The 22,164-nt window shown below is 31.8% G+C and overlaps 1 protein-coding gene across 1 annotated transcript; it reads left to right on the top strand.

The window, feature by feature from the left end:
- The first annotated feature begins 17,809 nt into the window (after positions 1 to 17,809).
- Positions 17,810 to 21,752, top strand: LOC112526990 (OPA3-like protein). Its single transcript, XM_025137452.1, has 4 exons — positions 17,810 to 18,235; positions 19,197 to 19,331; positions 20,571 to 20,657; positions 21,393 to 21,752. The coding sequence occupies exons 1-4, from the start codon at positions 18,107 to 18,109 to the stop codon at positions 21,534 to 21,536; spliced, it is 495 nt and encodes a 164-aa protein (XP_024993220.1). The 5' UTR covers positions 17,810 to 18,106; the 3' UTR covers positions 21,537 to 21,752.
- The last annotated feature ends 412 nt before the right edge of the window (positions 21,753 to 22,164 follow it).

The following is a 22,164-nucleotide window of genomic DNA, read 5'->3' as shown; positions in this document are numbered from 1 at the left end:
AATGAAATCGACGGATGAGAGTGGTTTACACGGTTTGTACAAATTAGATGGTTTGTATTTGATCGTCCATCTCTCTCTCCCTTTATATATATATATATATATATATATATATATATATATTATTTGATTAATTAAAAAATTCAAACCTTTTTATTAAGTTAAAGTAAACTACGAATTTGATCCATATGATTTGTATAAAACTACGAAAGTGGTGTTTTCTTTGCAAAAAGTACAAAAATAGTCATCATTGCACGTATTTTGCATTAGAAATAGTTCGTAACCCTAATTTTGTTAGTTGTAGTGTTGTTAGTTAAGGGGAATTTCGGTTATTTTGTATTTCTTTTTATTTGTAAAAGTTAGTGTACACGCATACAACTTTATGTACAAGAGTATAAAACAATTAAAGAAAACCAACCCCCCCCCCCCCGACTTTGACCTCGCCTCAACTACTTCATCCTCCCATCGTTGTTACGTCTGCATCCTTCTTGTCATCATTGTGCCACCCTAACTCGTTGATACCGCTCTCTTTTTTTCCTCATGACTTCAATGTGAAGAATATCCTCTACAGGTATAATTACAAACACAACGGAATGAGCCTAAAGGGGCATATGATTTCTTCAAATGGAGCATTGAGAAACATGGGTTTCAACCAATCACTGAACGTAAGTTCATAAGCTACATATCTAATGATCTGGATATGAAATTTAACCAAAATTGGTTAACGAGAAGAGAGATCAAAAGAACGCGACAACAAGTAATACATAGCAAAACCCTCGTTGAGCATATGCTCGTAGTTGTTTGGAAAGTGTTGTCGTTACATCTGATATATTTTCTTGTGAAATTTGCAGAACGTACATTTTCCAGTTATTGTAAGTTCGTAAGGGAGCCAGGTGTGTCGGAATTAGGAAAAGAACTCAAAGGTTGTAGAAGATTGAAGGGAGAAGGGCGTTATTTTGCCTTTTAATAGCTATACATTCTTGTCCCCTGACTTTTTCGATAAAAAGAACAAAATGACCAAAATACCCCTCAACGAACAACATTATACCAGGGTGACTATCTTGAACTTCTTTAAAAAAGGTGACTAGAGACCAAGTTTGTAGTTTACTCCATGTTATATACTTAAAAATATTATTCATATATTTTGTGAAGAAAGGCTTCAACATCTTTTGACCAAAAGGCTTATGATAATAACATAGCTTTTGTCCCTCATTTGTAATGATTCAATTCTTTTATAAAGTAATGGTACTTTTTCGCTTTTAGGTACTAAAGAATACAATATGATCACTTTTGGTCCTTGTAGATGTTATATTTTGTTGTTAACAGATCACAACGTTCAATTTAACATTTTTGAGAATATCTGAATATCTGAAACAATTGTTAACTAATACAAACCAGATAACACTTGTGCATCATAGTTAGTGTTAGACGGTTAGATATCGATTGTCGTTTTTTAATTCAGTTAAAGGGTTTTTGAGAATTGTCAAGAAAAGACTGGAACTTTCCGACTGGTTTAATTCATTGTAGTATGGAAGAAGTTCGTTGTCACTTCTTAGGGGGTGTTTGGGATTGCTTATTTAAAACAACTTATGCTTTTTTTTTTTGTAAAAGTGCTTATTAACTTATGTGGTATCAAACCGGAGTTTTGTAAAAAGTGTTTGAATTAGTTTATCGCAGTACCAAAAAGTAATAAGTTGATAAGTTATTTTTTAGTGTTTGACAAATTTTGTTTATATATGTAAAATGACCAAAAAGAACAGTCTCCATATTATTGACTTATGGGAGTGTTTGGGATTGCTTATTAACTTATTTGATTTTTTAACATGTAAAAATTTATTTTTCATAATATATAATAATATTTTTGACAAAAATTTATATCAATAAGATTAATAATTAAAAAACATTAATAAAACAGGGTTAAAATGGTAAACCGGTAATAAGCAGTTTTTCATAAGTCAGGAAGGATTAACTTATCAAAAACTGTTTATTACCGGTTTGACACTGTTATAAGCAGTTTTATTTTTCCTCATCCAAACACTAACATTTAGCTTATCACCAGTGTCAGACTGAAATAAGTCAAAAAACACCCAAAATAAGCAATCCCAAACACCCCCTTAGTTGTAATTAAATACAAAAACGATAATAAACTTGGTCGATGATTACTCGAAATCAAACTTGCAAAGTTTGAGACATTTCTTAGCTATTTTCAAACTTCAGTCACTACTATGAAAATAAAAATTACACTCAAGCCCCTGAAGCATAAAAAGGATGTTATCGGTGTTTATTTTACTTTACCCTTTCTATCGTTTCGTTACAATTATTCTGCATTCATCCCGATCCCCACCTTCTTTGACAAAGAAGAAACATGCAAACAATGAAGTCTCCATCGCTTATCTTTCTTTCGGATTTTTCTTATGTAAATTCATTCAATAGGGTTCGGGGAAATGATTGTAACAGCTCAACTTGTTAAAGTAAAGAATCAACAAAAACAAGCGGTTTCCGAACATACTTTTCATTGATATACAATGACATATTTCCTTAAAGCATACAGTGATCGGTCTTTGTCCTTTTATTTTTTTAGAAATCAGATAAAAACAAGATATAAAAGAGGAATTACAGATGTAGAATTTCGTATGAAATTTTTTACCTTCTTGTTTGATCATATTTTTTATTTTAAAAATTAATTATTTTTTGTAAATTGAATTTAAGAAAATATAAAATTAGTTGAATGATTTTCACAAGAATATTTTAAATTTGGGTATTTTTATTAATAGTATCGAAAGTAAAAACGGCTTTATATGATTTTAAAAGTTCGATGATTTTATTAATAATCTTTTTGATTCAATTCCATATCATAGCAAAGACTTGATGCACAAACCACAAGGGTGGTGCCTGGTTGGTTTGAGCTTGACTCCAAATGTCAAAAGTACCAGGAGGTCCCAGGTTCAAATCCAAGGAGGAATAAAAATTCCCTTGTAGCCACGGAGGTTCAAATGCGGTGATTTCGGGCTATCTGCAAAGCAGATGGTCGCCATGGAATTAGTCGGCTCGTATAACGGGTTGGATATCCAGGTTAATAAAAAAAGACTTGATGCACATGTCGAGAAATAAAAAGAGTTAGACTTACACCTAGTGAGTTAAAATAATTTTCATTTTTAATATAAACGGTAAACCTGAAAGAATATTATTTAAATCAGAAAATCCAAAATGAACGTATCAGGTATAAGAGAAACGTCATTTTCAAAACCCATTATTTTCGTGATAAAAACTCATTAATCAGAACACTCGTTTATCATGAGACCAAACCCAATATTCATCCAAAATGTGAATAAGGTTTAATAATCAAATACGAAAAATATGCATAAAACTCTACTATCTAAAACATCAAAATGTAAGTAAAGTTTAATACCCAAAACCACAAATCATGGATAAGTTACAAGATACCAAAACCATAAATAATTGATACACTCCATACTCATAACAACACTGAAAGCATGGATAATATACTATCTAGAAATAACACCTTTTGGTGATGGGGGACACCCGTATCCATAAAATATGGTGAACACAAAAGTAAGCCACATATTTATGCTAAAGAATTCTTCTATGGATCATACGATCATCAAGTTCAACCATCCATGATTTGTAGTTCGAGTCCTCCACTAATCCTAGTTATAGTCGTTCACTAGAAATGAAAGCCTCCATGGCCTAACAGTCATCAAGTTTAATCAGTAGCGATCTATAGTTTGATTCCGCCGCTACGGCTCACAAGGTCTTCAAGTTCAACCACCCACGATTTATACCTTGAGCCCTCAGCTATGGATCACAGAGTTATCAAGTTCAACCACTCACGATCTGTACCTTGAGTCCTTTGTTGATCCTAAATATTTCTAGCTACATTACGAGGTAATGATCTCATTCTAAAACCAACAAACCGATTCCTATGTCTATAGATCAACTACATTGTAGTCTAAATTACATGACTCCTGTTAAATGACCAACACTCAAAACATGCAATTTCCAAGTAAATATGCTATAACTGCATATCACATTTCAAAGCTCAACATTGAGGAAGTTAAACTGGAAACACGCCCCCAAACTCATTTAAGTCAAAATTAAGCCGAAATACTCAACGACTCATTTGACTAATCAATAAAAGCCAACATAAACCAATAAAATACAAATTCTCATAGTTTGAGCAACCTATACATCAAAGGTTTGAAAATCAATACCACGAACTCAAAGGTCAGACAAAATCCCAAAACGAGTAACTTATCAAATTCAAGCCATTAAGCTCTTCCACTCGTTGGACTAATCCAAAATGAGTCATCATAAACTCCAAATGTATTTAGAAGGTTTAATAAATATCTTGATCCAAAATACCACAAAATCTAACAAAACTAAATCATGCATATTATTTGAATAATTTATTAAAAAAAATCAATAACTATAAGGGTGGTGCCTGATTGGTTTGAGCTTGGCTTCAAAGGTAAAAAGTACCAGAAGGTCTCATGGTCAAATCCAAGAAGAAATAAAAATCTCCTTGTGGTCACGAAAGTTCAAATACGGTGACTCCGAGCTATCTGCAAAGCAGGTGGTCGCCCTGGGATTAGTCGACTTGCATAGCGGGTTGGATATCCATGTTAATTTAAAAAAATCAATATATACCAAAATGCATTACTTCAAATGATCCTCATATAGTAAATAAACCATAAAAACTCTCCAACTCTATGATTTATCGTCAAATATCCAAAAAAGCCCCCCAAAAAATTTATTTCTTAATATTTATAAAATCAAATGTACCAGATATGTAAAATATTATCAGATAACCAACACATTTGATAAATATTAATAAAACATCTTAGACTCCAAAACATGCATAATTGACATGTACAAAGTTTTCACAAAATAACTTGAAACTCATCTTGTTAGGTTAGGTTAAACTTAGTTTCCAAACCCGTTTCTAACTTCCAAGGATGAAGACTTGATATCCACAAGAAAACATGTATAGACACCTTATCTAGGTCACAACCAAGCTTAGAAGTAACTAAATATGAACACAAGTTTTAGATCCACAAAGATCCCCAAAATGGAGCTCAAAATACCCAATAACTTAAATCACCAAGTCTTGAAGCCAGCCACCAAAGGATCTTTCCAAAATCAATGCCAAGGTTGCCCAAAATCGTTCAAAAAAGGAGATAGTGAAAAAGGGTGAGAGAATGGGGAAGAAAACCCTAAAATCGACTTTAAAACTCGACTGAATACCTTCTCGTGTGTAAACCCGTGTGGATATACAACTTTAAAACTCGACCGGATACTTTCTCGTGTATAAACCCGTGTGTATATACACCTGTAAATCCGCACAGATGTACAACTCGCAACCCCAAACTACATAGCATTTAGATTCATAAAATTTAGGGTGTTACAATCCTCTCAACCTTAAATAAGATTTCGTCCTCGAAATGAAGCAACTATTAATCCATCAAATACAAACGCCTCTGTCCCTTGGTCCCCAGCTAATTTCAATTCAGTCCATGACAACTAATCTTTGACAAAAAGATTTCACCTGACCTTTCTTCCATACCTTTCTTCCCCTACAACATAGCCCATATTAAACACACACAAAAGGGTCGAGAATATCATCTGATTCTAGCGACGACATTTACTGGTATTTTTCTTCATCTAAACTTGAGAAGGAACTGATATGAGGAAACAAACCTCCACTTATCATATGATTCTATCTAGGTGGCTCCCTTCCAAGAGTGTACCTCTAACCCAGACGTCTTCTAATTGAAATTTAATTACTTTCTCATCATAATTGCCACGTCAGGCTCATCAATAGTTAATACAAATTTCAACTCTGACCTTTGATACATCACACCTGTAACACTCTAAAACTTATGATTTATAGAAAAAATAATTGTTGAGGGTTAGAAATTTAAAGAGTAAACGACATAAGGGAGTATAGTGTTGATACTCGGAAAATATGATTTTATTACAATAAATAAAAATCAGTAAAATGGGAAATGAGATATTTTGAATATAATTGACTTAAGGATGAGAATGCAAAGGAAAACCAGAAGGACTAGTTCTACTAGAAGACTAAAATTGATTTGGAAATGATTGAGATTTGAGAAAATCATTCCCAAATCACGTTTTTAGGATTCTACGGCAGATTTGACGCCCTATAAATTAGAGTTTTCGTCAGAAATTTTGAAGGATTGTTCAGAAGGTGTAAGGGAGTAAACCTCTTTGGAATTTCGGGAGTTTATCAAGAAATGAGAGAGAGATCGAATTTGGAGCGGCATAGGATCATTCCTCACAAAAACGACAATTGGAGGTAAAATACTCAACCAAAGTTGATGTAATATATGGTTAGCTTCTTTTTCCAATTTCCTTTCCATTGATATAAGTTTCATGGGCTATGGTGGTCTATACGTTGAGCGATTTGAGCTAGAAGTTGTTGTGGCGGCGACTCGACTAGATTCAGGTACAAAAACTCGACATACGAGTTTAACAATGGACCGTAAGGGCTGTAAATTTAAGTATGAGTTGGGAATGTTATTATTTTATAAAAATTTAGGTGAATAGCGGTCGAGGAACGACCCCGAACGGGGACCGTTTGTGACAGTCGCACTGAACGTGCAATCGAGCCGAGTCGGGCGTCAAGTTGGGTCGGCCAATGCTGGACCAAGATGTTGAACTAATTAATGGGTTCACAACTTCACATATAGTTCATTTGTGAATCACATGGGTTCACACATGAACCTGTTTGTCGTCTACCATTCTATCTTCCGCATACCCATGCGAAGAATTATTTGGTGTTTCACAGTCAAAACCGCAAATGTTGATTAGATGAAGAGTTAGAATCACTTCTTTACTTCTCAAATACTTGTCACTTCTCAAATACTTACCACTTCTCAAATGAACATTTCAATATATATATATATATATATATATATATATAGAGAGAGAGAGAGAGAGAGAGAGAGACACTTGAGATCATGTGAGACCAATGGTTTTCCGTGAGACTCGTAAGACCAATTCTCAACCCTTGGATTAGATTTACAATCGTCAGATCTGAACATTCATAAATGCCACGAGACTTCTCAATAATTACAAAATTGTCACCTTGCAAATTTAGACCATTAGATCATTAGCTTATAAAGTTGATCAATGAATATAAATTGGTCTTACGGGTCTCACGMAAAACTCTTGGTTTCACGTGAACCCAACCATATATATATATATATATATATATATATATATATATATATTGTGCTAATCAATATATCATCCATATTTATATAAATATTATATTGTTACCAAACATATCTATTAATATTAAATGATTATCAAACATAACTATTGTAAATTCAAATGACCATAGCTCCCTTATAAATTAAAAAAAGGAAAACAAATGAATTTATGTGATCGGTTGTAATTAGTTTGTACAAATTGGAGCGGTTTGTATTTAATCGCTCATATATATATATATATATATATATATATATATATATGAATTAAAATTAATATATACACACATATCGGGCTAGGTTGGTGATCACCATCCCCAACCCCGTCACTTAAAATCCCCAAATATGTCCCCGATCCCGACCTGAAAGTTTCAATTTTTAGTTTTCACCATTTGTTTCGGGTTTTTTTGCCATCCCTAGTCAATTAAATAGTTCATATGTGAATTACACGAATTCACATATAAAATATAGTTCGTATGTGAATCACACGGGTTCATATATGCATTTGTTTTGTCATATATTTGTAAAAGTTACAAAACTACATTTCTATCTTCTGCATACTACACGAGAAATTATCCACTGATTCACAATCAAAGCTGTTAATCTTGACCAGATGAAGGGTTATGATGATTATCTACTTCTCAAATACTTACCACTTTTTAAATGAACATATGGGTGTGTGTGTGTGTATACTATATTATAAATCATTTGACAAAAACTCTTAAAAACCATTTTTATGCATAAAGTACTATTTATTGATGTATATTACTTAAAATTCAAGATCACAAGTAAATTGTGCATAAGTAGAACTTGTTAAAACTTTATTTTTAAATTTGTGTAACTAACTATAGATAAACATAATCAAATACGATACAAAACATTTCATTTAGAATATAAAAAATCTAAAAATATAATTAGGATAATTAATAGTTATAACAGAATATTTAATTATTATCTTTATAAAAAACTATATTATTAAACGATAAATAGATTAATTCGTTATTAAATTTAAATTAAATTATAAATAAAGTATTTAATTAAAAAAATTACACAAAAAACGAGAACTTAAAATAGTGAATTTGATACTATTATTGATATATATTTTTTTTCAAATTTTTTATGATAGTTTTAAATTTATATTTTATTTAAAAATAAAAACATTATCATTTTCTCAAAACCACTAAAAACTGTATTATATCGACGAAAATAAATAATAAAATGAAATATTAAAATTGAAATATATCTCACTATATTATGCGAGCACTCTTCTAGTATATATATATATATATATATATATATATATATATAATGTTTGAAATGAAAACCATGTACTAATATTCAATCATAATAAATATATACTTCAAAGATGAAAGAGTTCATTAATTATGATTCGTTGTTTATATTTATTATAAAATCAAGAGTAAACTACAAATTTGATTCCTATTGTTTGTTAAAAATAGCACTTTTTCGTTATGATAGTTTTAAAATTACAAGATAACTATCATGGTTTGCAAAAACGTCCAGATTTTGTCTCTCCCTCTAACGACCGTTAAAAAATTCCGTCAAATGAGAGGTATTTTCATCTTTTTTTTTGAATTATTTTTGTCATTTACCTAATTAAAAACCACGTGGACCAAATCATAAAATCATATTTATTGGCTAAAAGACAAGAAGTCGAGAAAAGGACGAAAATTCCCCTTATCTAACGACCGTTAAAGAGAGAAGGATCAAATCCAAACATTTTTGCAGATGGTCATTTTATAATTTCGGAACTGTAGAGATGAAAAATGTTATTTTCCACAAACCATAGTGACCAAATTCATAGTTTACTCTAAACTAAATATTTATTAGAATAGATGAAAAGTTAACGTTGATATATATATATATATAGGGGCCCATTCAAGGGAGAACTGATTAGTTTGTGGTAACTGTGAGATCCAATCTCACACAAATCAACGTATAAATTAGGAAATTAATAATTATGATAGTTTGAGTTAAAATTATAATTAGATGGCATTTTAGGCATTTAAAAAAAAAACTCCTCTCTCCTCTCTCATCTCTCCGACCTCCAATCTTCGGCCTTCAGTGAACATTAATCCGGCAGGTACCAAGTAATCACAAAGATACATAATGTGATACTCATTGTGATATATTGTGATACCATTGTGATACCAACTATGATATCAACTCAAACTTAAAACTAATCAGTTCTCATTTTTTGTGTAATTTTTTAATTCAATTTTCTTATTATAATTTAATTTAGATTCAATAACGAAGTAATTTATATTTGGTTTAATAATATTATTTTCTTATAAAATATAATAATTAATTATTTTGTTAGAACTCGATAATTAATCCTAATTATATTTTAGATTATTTATATTTTAAAAAAAATATGTTTATCCTCTATTTGATCATGCTTATCCGCAATTAGTTACAAAAATTCAAATATCAAGCTTTAATAAGTTATACTTATGCATAATTACTTGTAATCTTGAATTTTAAGTAATATGCATTAATATACGGTACTTCATGCATAAAAAATGGTTTTTAAAAGTTTTTATTAAATGTTTTATAATATAATATAAAACTATATATATATATAATTTATGATATTTACATTATTATTATTTCAAGACCACTGAGATTAGTCAAGAAGTACCTAAGCTGATGTGAACACCCATAAATACATAATTTTTATGAAAAAAAAAAAGAGGGAGGGTGGGGTAGAAAAGGAAATGAATTGGGAGTGTACTTGTAGATCAGAGTACAACTGTCTGGTGGCAAGAAAAGGAAAGTGACCACAGAAGAAAAAGGAAAAGCAAACTTTACCCACCCCCAACTTTTCTCATTTTGCAGACAACCCCCTCGACTTTTACCTGACCTCCCATGGACCCCCTCCCCTTTTCTCTCTCTCTCTCTCTCTCTCAAACATACATACTATTGTGTGTGTGAGAGAGAGAAATAACGTTTCATCGTACTTTAATCTTACCGGTTGGTGGTCCACACCAAAAAAGCCCGTATAAATTGACATATGCTAAAAACTTATTTATTTTACGACCGTGAGACACATGTCTATTTACTTTAACGTCTCGACCATGTATTTATTTTTACTTTCGTAGTCCTCCGCGAAACAATGACCAAACTTTCGGTTACAAGGCAATGTCGTTTTCCATAGTTATAAACTGTACAGTGGTTGTAAATCGTGCATTGAATGTTGTATATTATTCATTAAAACTTGTGTGTTATGATGTTCGTGATTTAAATAGTTTGGCGGGTTTAAAGTTTTGGTACTGTCGTAAAATGATTAAATACTTCAAAATGTGAGAGAATTAATTATGGGTTTGGTAATGTCGGAAACCGAAAGTAAAGGACGGTTTCTTTGGAGTTTTTATTGGTTTAATAGCGTTTTTAATTGGAGATTCTTGTTTCTCGTAAATCGTCCAACTCTCACGATGGGATGAGCTGGCTGTTAGATGATAAGTAGCTATTCGCTGATAAACTAGTTATGTTTGGTAAAAACTAATTGATAAACTACATGACAATGTAAAATGACCTAAAAGAATATTATTAACAAAATTTAATTGGAAAAACATGATGGGCATAATTGGATAAAACTGTAAAAATCCCTTGGAATTTAATAAACGCTACTTGGAGTAGCGTTTTAGTAACTTATAAACTAGCTTTACGCCACGTTTGGTAACTAGAAGCTAACTTACTTTGTAGTTTATTGAAAAACTCTCGTTTGACAAAGTATATAAGGAGCAGTTTACCAAACACTTACCCGGTAAGCGTTTATCAGTAAAACTTAACACTATCATATGCTTACTGGGTAAGATTTTAGTCCACCAAAACTACATCGTATACAACAATTTACCCGATAAGCATTTACCGTGGTAAAAGTCGTCGCCCTCACTTACCGAGTAAGACTATTGGTCCTTGTCTCACTCTTACCGTGTAAAATCTTGGTCATTATCATATTCTTCCGGTAAGATAATGTGACTTGGTAAACGCTTACTCGAGTATTACCCTTTATATTTTACCGATTTTTTTTCAACGTGTTATTTAAGTGCAGTTTACATTATCATTTATATCACTTATCAGTTAATTCTATGTATATGAGCGTTCAATTATGTATACATGTAAACTATCGAGTGGGTTCTGTAACGGGTTAAAACAGAATCGAGTAATGTCGATTAACTTTTAAATCATGTCAAAATGAACTGGATTGGCTTGTCAACTTTCCCTTCTCCGTTTTTATTAAGGGTGTTCAAAAAAATTGTCGGATTGCTCAACTCGGTCGAACCAGTTCATACCGGACCTTTTTTGACGGTTTGAGTGGTCTGGCGGTCCAGTCTGGTCTGAAAAATAGTCAACCCACTCAGTCTGGTCTGGTCTGTGGTTTAAACATTTTTTGAGCGGTCCGAACCGCATCGACCGCCAAAAAGATACACATATATAAATTACATTTAGTTTTCAGGTTTTATGTTCAATTTTATGGTACATTGAAAAAGTTCGTTCAAGACGTTGAGCTTTTAGTTTTCATTTCGTAGTTGACCACGTCATTTAAATTGTCAAATTTCCAAATTCCATCAAAAATCAAATCAGAAATTCCAAATCGTCATTTGACTTGCTCAATATTTGTATAAAATTTCAACTATTGTTCGTGGATTTGCTTAACATTTTTTCAATTTGTTCAATGTTTTTTTAGTTGCAGAGATAGATATATCTTTTATAATTCGGTATCCTATTCTTTTAATAATGTTATATTGATACAAATTTCATTTTGAATATAGATGTCATGTTTGTTTGATTTTTTAAGTCCATAAGAGGCCCAAACCGTCTAAACCAGTAAGACCAGACCGTCTTTTTGTAGTCCGGTTTGACTGATTTGGTTACTTGCTGCCAAACCTCTCGGTTTCAAAATTTTCTTAAACCGCCATTGCGGACTGGTTTGTGGATTTGGGGGTTTAAACCGTTCAAACAGCACCAAGAACACCCCTATTTTTTAATATAAAATTTCATAAAAAATATATATTAAATATGATTATATATTGAATTTATTTATTTGACAAGGTAAAATTAAAATACATGAGCCTCTATTTAAGAACCCGTAAAATTATGATAATTTTGAGAAACAGTGTATTGTATGTTATTTTTCATGATTTTTTTTTCAGTCTACGACTTGAATTTAGTATATTGATTAACGTATTTTTGTTTTACAATGTGAACATTTTTTATATGTTTGTGAAACAAAAAAAATACAACTAAAGAGTTTTACATTATAAACAGAATACATATGAAATAAAACATTGTGAAACAAATATATATTAATCAATATATTAAATTCTAGTTTCAAATGAAAAAAATAATATGAAACAATACCTTATGATAATATTTTCTAAAAAATATCATTCTTAAATGATTATATATATATATATACACACACACATATGTGATCACGTAAGATCGGCATGTTTTCGTGAGACCCGTAAGACAATTTTTTTACATTTGAAATTTCACAGCAAAACGCTGTAAATGTTCGGTTTTTTACCTTCACAACGTTTTGCTGTGAAGTTTCAAGTGTAAAAAAGTGATCTCACGGTTCTCATGAAAACAGGCTGGTCTCACGTGAACCCAACCATATATATATATATATATATATATATATATAGAGAGAGAGAGAGAGAGAGAGAGAGAGATGAACGATCAAATGCAAACCACCCATATTTGTACAAATTGTGCTAATCATCCTCATCCGTCGATTTCATTATTTAATCTTATGACATTTTTTTATGAAATTGTTTAATTTTATGAAATTGTTTCATACAATATTTTTTTTATGAAGTTGTTTCATATATGGTTATGAAATTTTAATGAAACCGTTTCATGTATTTCTCTAAAATTAATATAATGAAGATGATAATATCCACGATTAACACCCTCCACAATGAAAATGATTAACCAATCTATCATAATTCCAACAAAAAAATTAACAAAATGAAAAATTATGATTAGTTAAATAAGATTTATATAGTTTATACAAATAACGTGGTTTACAAAGGAAACCTCTCATGTTTGTATATATATGTTTTAATAAATAAATCAAGTGAATAGACTTATGAAGGAAGGTGTACACTGTAGTCTGTATGTATACATTTAATTGGGGAAACAGATTGTATTGGAGAAAAGTGAAATGAAGAAAAAACACAGTGAAAAAGTAATTTTAATGTGGTAAAAACAAGATGTTCATTTATTTATCCAATTTATATTTGTGTTAAATTTAGGGTTTGTTTGTTTACCTCTTAATAGTTTCATTAAAAGATAACATTTGAATCGTTAAGAGGTGAATCTTGTTTGACAAAAAAAAAGTCTTGACCTTTAATGCTTTTAATACCATCTGAATGATTTTGTATCATTAGTCTCTCTTAACCATTAAGCACCCTAATTTTATTGTAAACAGTTACCAAACAATTATATTTCATTTTGCACTAAATCATGAAAGCCTCTTAATCATTCTGACCATTTAATCATTTTGCATCAAACCATTCGGCAACTGCCAAACAACTTCTTACATATTACCAATGTATTTTAAGCCAAATTTTTATTTTTAATTAATATATTTTTATGTAAAAATAACAATATATTTTTATTTTTAATATCAGATGTGGGACCTGGATATCTGTTAAAGATTCTTGTATGAATTGTATCATCGTATTGTTTGAAGATCATGTTTTTAGCAAGAATATTGTTCTATTTTTAGTATCTTATTTTTATTAGCAGATTTTATTCCTGGAAAGTATAATTAAGGGGTTGTTTGTTTACCTCTTAATAGTTTCATTAAGAAGCAACATCTGAATTGTTAAAAGGTGAATCTTGTTTGGCAAAAATAAAAGTCTGTATTTTAATGGTTCCAAAACTCTTTGAATGATTTTGTATCTTGGATCTCCCTTAAGCATTAAGGGCCCTAATTTTATTGTACACAATTAGTAAACAATTATATTTCATTTTGCACTGTATCATGAGAGTCTCTTAATCATTCTGACCATTTAATCATTCTGCACCAAACCATTCAGCAATTGCCAAACAGCCCCCAATAACCTATTTTCATTCGAGCTTAGCATATTTGGGTGAAAAATTGATTACCAGCAATTCAACCGGACCATACGGAACCCGCTAGCTTCCAATTGTGAGGGAGCATTTTTTGTCTCACTCGACGGCTGAGGCTAGCCAGGCGCTACTACTTTGTTTAGGTTAGTGATTGATATCTTAGAACCGCAATTGGTGACTCACTTAAGTAATGGGGAAAACGAATTGAATACATACACGGGAGAATCTCTGAGTGTCGGATCTAGTGATCCGATGGTGCCGAGTGGAAGGGCCGTTGAGCGAACACAGGACGTGTCTGAACCTAACATATTATTAACTATTAAGTAGAAGATGTCCTAGTCTAAATTTTTTAATAGCTTACTATTATTATTAATATAATTTATAATAAAATCCCTAAAATAGAGAATATATAGGAGATGATTGTAATTTTGTTAGAAAATTATGTTTTCATTCTCTATTTTAAACAAATTATAAAAAAAAAAACCTGTTGGAGATGCTTTAAAATAAAAGAGGAGATAACAAAAAAACTTAAAAAGAAAATGTTGGGCCAAATAAATTGGGCCGATGGCTCGTACATGGCCCAAACTGGTTGTTTTATTAGTTACCACTTAACCATTTTGTTAGTGCAAAAGAATAATATTTAATTGATGGAGATGTCTTGTGCTTTGGGTCTTTCACTCTCTAGCATTTTTAATTGTTATATATATATATATATATATATGAGCGATCAAATGAAAACCACCCTCATTTGTAAAAATCGTACAAACTACCTTCATACGTCGATTTCATTGTTTAATCTTATGAAATTTTTTCATGAAATTGTTTAATCTTGTGAAATTGTTTAATATAATACTTTTTTTGATGAAATTGTTTCATATATGATTATGAAATTGTCTCATATACTACTTAATGAAATTTTAATGAAACTGTTTCATGTATTTCTCTAAAATTAAAATAATGAAGATGATAATATCCATGATAAACATCCTCCACAATAAAAATGATTAATCAATCTCTTATAATTACAAAAAAATGAACAAAATAAAAAATTATGATTGGTGGAATGAGGTCTTTACGGTTTTTACAAATTGAGTGGTTTTCATTTGATCGCTTCCCTATATACATATATATATATATATATATATATATATAATAATAATAATACTACACAAAGAACATATGTTTATTAATATGTATAAATAATTTATTAAATTTAAATTTAATATTGTAAAAAACATTTAAAAATACAAAAAGAATAATTAATAATACAACACAAAGAACATATATTGCCTAATAAGATACTTTTGATACTTGTATCCTCAAAACATCAAAACTATATCGGTTATAAAGGTGAAATTATATCAGAACACTGCATTTGTAGGTTTCTTTCTATACCAGATTCACATCAGATTCAGTTAACTGCTCATATCAAACTAGTTTATTTATTTATTTATACTTGTTCTGTATATTATATTCAATTTACTCAACATATACATATATTATAAATCTATGTATGTGTATTATGTTTGTTAACTTAGATTCTAACACACCATACAAAATAGAATGAAATAACTCGAATATCAAATATATCATGCTGATTTTTAGATGAATCTGTTACGATCATCCCCTATGAACAACAATATAATCAAAACGGCACATTTTATATGGACACGTGCTAATGCACGTATTAGCACGTGCCAATCAACAATCAAGTGCCATCCTTTAATTCTTTTTGCTAAAAAGAATGTCTGTAATAAATAACACATATTTTCATTGTGTTTTCAATTATGTTGCTGCATTGGTCCCAGTTCAAAAGTACCAGGAGGTCACAGGTTCAAATCCAAGGAGGAATAAAAATCCCCTTGTGGCCACGAAGGTTCAAATGCGGTGACTTCGGGCTATATGCAAAGCAGGTGGTCGCTCTGAGATTAGTCGGCTCGCATAGCGGGTTGGATATCCAGGTTAATAAAAAAAATGTTGCTGCATTTAAAAAATTCTTTTTATTCTATCATATCGTGCTATATCATACGTAAGCAGAATACTTAAAACATATATTTAGACGCGTCGGGTGATATGATAATCTTTCTCAACAACGTTAAGCAGTCATAACATAGTAAACGAAGCATAACATAAAACGTTTAGCACTTGACTAGACTCTCTTCTTTCTCTTACCATTATCGTTATTCACATACACTGAGATACATATTAATAGTCAGTTTTTAAACTCATTAAATTTTATGGGTTTCGAAAGAAAATATTGTATCGAAACATGAGATCCAAGATACCCAAAAAACAGTTATGCAAATAAACTCTGTCACATTTGCACACATGCAAAATCATACTTTTCATGAGAGGTGAATCTTGTTTGGCAAAAAAAAGTCTGTCTCTTAATGATTCTAAAACCATCTAAATGATTTTGTATCGTGAGCCTCCCTTAACCATTCAGCGCCCTAATTTCATTGTAAACAATTACCAAACAATTATATTTTATTTTGCACTATATCATGAGAGCCTCTTAATCATTCTGATCACTTAATCATTTTGTACCAAACTATTCAGCAACTGTCAAACTGCCTCTAAGTACTCAAGTCATAATATATTTTAAAATATATTATACATATAATAAGATAGGAGAATGAACAAATGCAAATGAAACTATTTGTACAAACCTTACAAACCACTGATTTTATTCTTTAGTTTAATGAAATTGTTTCATATATTTGTGTTTACGTGTACAAATAAAATTGTTTCATGTATTTCTCATTTTGATTAAATTTGTTTTCTAAAATTAATATAATGAAGATGATAATGCATATCATTAAAAATGACTAATCAACTCTAATATTTAAAAAAAATAAAAAATAAAAATGATAATTAATTGAATTAGGTTTGTACAGCCTGTACAAATTACTTGGTTTACATTTATGGGGTGTTTGGGATTGATTATTTGAAACAACTTATAATTTTCTACAAAAGTCCTTATCAATTTATTATAAATTAAAATGATTTAACTTCTTCAAAAACTACTTATTACTGGTTTGGCACCGGTATAAGCTGTTTATCCAAACACTCAAAGTGTTTCTTACCAGTTCCCCAACGAAATAAATCAAAAAGTTTTTTTAATAAGCAATCCCAAACCCCCACTTAGGGGGTGTTTGAGATTGCTTATCTGAAACAACTTATGCTTTTCTACAAAAACACTTATCAACTTATTATAAGTCAGAAGAGTTTAACTTATTCAAAAACTGCTTATTACCGGTTTGACACCGGTATAAGTTGTTTATCCAAACACTCAAAAATACTTATTACCGATGCCACAACAGAATAAGTCAATAAATTGTTTTTATAAGCAATCCCAAACACCCGTTATTCCATCATCAAAACGATATTATTTCTCTTCATTTTATTAATTTCCCATGCATCGTTGATTGTACCCAATGATACAATCTTGTGAAGAATTTGATCAACCAATCCCAGATCGGATTCGGATCATCGTCAAGAAAACGCTACTGTTAAATGTTAACAAAGATAAATCATCAAAAAAAATTTGGGTACTCACATTCTCCTCTTGATCCCTTCTCCGATTCGCAATTCCGTCTTCTTTTCTTGAAAATCTGAGTAGCCCATCAGTTGAATCGCCATGGAATGTTAATACCTCGTTTCATTTCAATCAGGCAAATCATCGAACAGTTGGTGTGCGTTTGGACAGACCAAAATTGTTGGATCGTGACAAAATTGGAGTGATGTCGCTCCCGTTTATGAAGCTTGGGACGCTTGCATTGAGAACCCTAAGCAAACCCATTGCTGTTAGGCTCAAAAAAGAAGCTGCCATCAACCCCAATTTTCGAACCGCCATCATGGCTGTCGCTCAGGTACAGTTACCACTACACCTAGTTCTGCTTCTGATTCATACTGATTGTTGACTTGTACATGTTACCATTTGATCGTTTGATTTTGATTACTTTGTTCTTGTGGGGTTTATGATTGATGAGGAAGCAACTCAATTGTCTTCTTTATGTATTGTTCTAATTCATACCGAAAGTAGTGCTCGAGAGGACTAGAATGTATGCAGACTTTACCTGGGGTTGAAATTTAAGCCGTATCCATGAAGACCCCGGCTTGCGAAAATGTTTGTGGGTTTGGTACGCAGAGGGCCGAGAGTGAGCTAGGACTTGTTTGTTAGCTGCTTAATGGGACCTGCAGCTTATCCGGTCAGCTATACATAAGTGGTTGATAGTGGCTTAATGATATAGAAATCAACTTATTCAATAAGTTTATAAGGGCAACTTTATGCACAAAGACAAGTTTTTTTTTCCAAGCCTGCTCCTCCAGGTTAAGAAAACATGCTCCTTCTGTCTATGAAAACACTTTCCCAAACAAAAACATTTCTGATCTATACACACAGATTAATCCATATCTTTATCCATCCCTGACTTAATGGAAAACCATCCAAACAACCCCTTAGTCAACAAAAGAATTGTTGAAGGTTTTAGGGTTTCTAATTTGACTTGGATAGTTTAGTATTTTATCAATCTTGTCCGTCTTCCTAATTTTTGTTCCACCTATTTTAATGGGAAGCAAAAGATGCATTTTTGGATGGATTGTTGCTTAACTTATTGAGTTTTCGGTCTAGTTGAGGTTTATGTTTCACGAGAACAGGGTTGGGCACATTTTGAACCATTATTTATAGCTCGACAGTCGGACAAAAACATCCAAAAAACGCTGATTCTTTCAAATCATAGTGGTTTTTTTTTGACAAAATATCAAGAATAACGGTTGATTTAAACGAAATTCTAAGTGGGACTAGTTGAATTGAATTGAATGATGGAACAGGCAAACCATCGGTTCACGACAACAGTGCAAAGACGGATATATGGACGTGATACAGATGTTAAAATTCGGCCTTTGGATGAGGAACGAGCCGTTCAGGTAGCCGGTGACCTTATTGGCGAGCTCTTTGTTTTCACGGTACTCACATATTCCTGCAAATTTTCTTTCTTTATCATTTACAAAACTATGTTCGCCATTGATCCCATGAATATTGCAGCATTTGACTTAACACATCGCTTAACAGTAATCAAACCCTAAACCCCAAACCCCAAACCCTAAACCTGTTTGGCTCTTAATTAGATGTATTTAGTATTATGTAAATATGTGTTTTAAATCATTGCCTTATATTCAAGAAACTTGTTAATCCAATAAAGATTCAGTATTTGTAAGGGAGGTAACATCTTTTGTACTGTCTTTTTCATTTTTCATAGTGAACTATCTACTATCTACCCGTGCAATGCAGCGAGATGTAAAAGTTTACTGTAAACAGATAACAGAACTTAATGCAATTCTTTTAGAAAAATAAGATCCGAAAGTTATGGATTATTTTGTCGTAGTATTAGTAGTGGTCAACGCTTATCCTATGTTTGAACGTGTTTATCAATATGTTTTATGGAGTTCAAACATGAAGCTTTAAAAAGTTGTACAATATGCAATAGTTCAATAATAAGTTGGAAATTTGAATTTTAAGAGATTATGTACTAATAAACAATATATAATGCTAAATCAGTTGTTTTTAAGTGTTCTTTTACCAAATGCTTTATAATATAGCATAGATATGTGGGCATACACTATCACATTGATGTGGAACCAGTGGCGGACAAAGGATCTTTGTCGAGCGGCTGCATCTTTAAGGTGGATCAAAGGTCCGCAAAGTCGCTGGATGTCCTTTTAGCTGAAATACCGCTTTTGAGGGACTTTTGAAGTTTCTTGGTCGATTTCGAGGAACTTTTTTCGGTTTTTTGGTTGATATTGCTTATATTTTCAAATATCCCGGGGAATCCCTCAAAGTTTAGCAGGTGAACCTTTCATACTAAAAAAATCCTACTTGCGAAAATAAGTGAGCGGATGCATGAGAGCATGAGAGCCCGCTCGGACATACGTAGGTCCGCCTCTGTGTGGAACCACGTAAATTCGGGGGTTGTCTCATCTTGTATTTTGTATGCTTAAATTTCGTTTTTCATTTATTGGGACGTGAGATCACTACTAGGAAGTTGACTTTCACCAACGGAATTTTTCGCACTGCTTTAGTGGCGTATTACCAGCGGATCCGGGAAATTTGACTTTTTTTCAGGAGTTTCACTGACGGAAATTTGCAGTTGTATCGTAACATGTTTAATTATTTAATAACAGTTTAGATTTTGAATTTTCGGTTAGGTTGCCGGAGCTGTCGTTATTTTTGAAGTGCAAAGAAGTGCTAGATCCGAAGCCAAAAAAGAAGAAGCCCGCAAGAAAGAAATCGAGGTAAAATGCTAACCTTTTTTCTGACATTTAATTACATGAATACCCGTTCACAAAAGGTTTATGAAATGTTTACATAAGAATTCTGGCGAAATGGATGATAAACTTGATGTTTACGTCATCAAATGTTACATTAAATAGGAAGAATTTGAAACTTTGTTATTTGGGTGACCATTTTAGCCTCATAGAGCGTGACGTCATAGGTTTGAACCATTTTCCAAGCGTCTCAAGGATTTTGTTGATAAAAAACACAAAGTAAAAGTCTGCCTCTTAATGGTTCTAAAACGCTCTGAATGATTTTGTATCCTGGATCTCCCTTAACCATTAAGAGCCTTAATTTCATTGTACACAATTACCAAACAATTATATTTCATTTTGCACTATATCATGAGAGCCTCTTAATCATTCTGCACCAAACCATTCAGCAATTGCCAAACAGCCCCAAAGACGAAGAAGACTAGCCGAGAGGTCTATTTAACTAAAGATACACTGATCTTAGGGATTGTTTGTTTTTTATCTTTATTTTTATAAGACGTATCTATGAATAAAATGAGTAGATAAGGACTTCCGTTGACTGTTTAATAATTAAGCTAAAACAAACACCGCTTAATGACTGAATGAATAAGCCATCATAAAAAACAAGCTTCGCATATTTTGTTCATCCGTTTCTTCTGTATTTATACAATAAGTTGGTCATTTTCATTGCAAAAAGCTCACTTTTATCTTTTCGGTGCATAGATTATGCGGCAACGCGATGAAAATTTAGCAAAACAAATGGAGCTTCTCGAGCTAAAGCTTGTTGAACTTGAGAAAACCACCAAAGCACAAGCGTTAGTGGACAGTCAAACCAAAGAGGTCAAGCGAGCAAACTCATCCTCTTGATCTATTCCGACCATGCTTTCGCTATTAATAACGCAGTTATACTTGATTCTTCGTGGGTACTGGAGCAAACTCGTTACATTTTACAGAGAGGTTGTTTCCACGACTCAAATCTATTACCTTCGGCTTGATCAACGCTTGCTATGTGTTTTTGTACCAATTTTTTCGGAAGGAAGAAACTTAGCTCATTACCCTTTCTATCTTGATTGGTTATATCGAAGTATTTAGAAAAATAATTTCATGTAGGTTTAGGATAGATCTGCCTACATGCCACCTCCAGACCCCATGTCTACAGTCAGATATATTGGATTCGTTTGATCTGGCACACTTTTGTGCGGTGGGAAATCTTTTATCTACATTATTCATAGGCTCAATATATAACGTTGTGAGGAAGAATCAAATTTTGTGGCACGTTTTCGGTAGTTATAGTCTTGAAAAAGTAAGAATATATTCATTTTGATCGTATATGAATTGTATATGTGCAAAAAAGTAAAGTTCAGTAATCCAATTTATGTACGGAAATTGATCACATATATTCCCCGGGCCATTCAGGATTCAAATTCCAGTTATATTGAATTTTGTGGACGAGATTGAAGATCGACAAACACGGCATAAAGGAACACATAATAAA

This window comes from Cynara cardunculus (genome assembly GCF_001531365.2).
Source record: "Cynara cardunculus var. scolymus isolate 2C chromosome LG 14, CcrdV1, whole genome shotgun sequence".
In the NCBI taxonomy this organism is placed as follows: Eukaryota; Viridiplantae; Streptophyta; class Magnoliopsida; order Asterales; family Asteraceae; genus Cynara; species Cynara cardunculus.
Note: the sequence above shows the minus strand (reverse complement) of the source record. Positions and strands in the feature narration are given on the sequence as shown.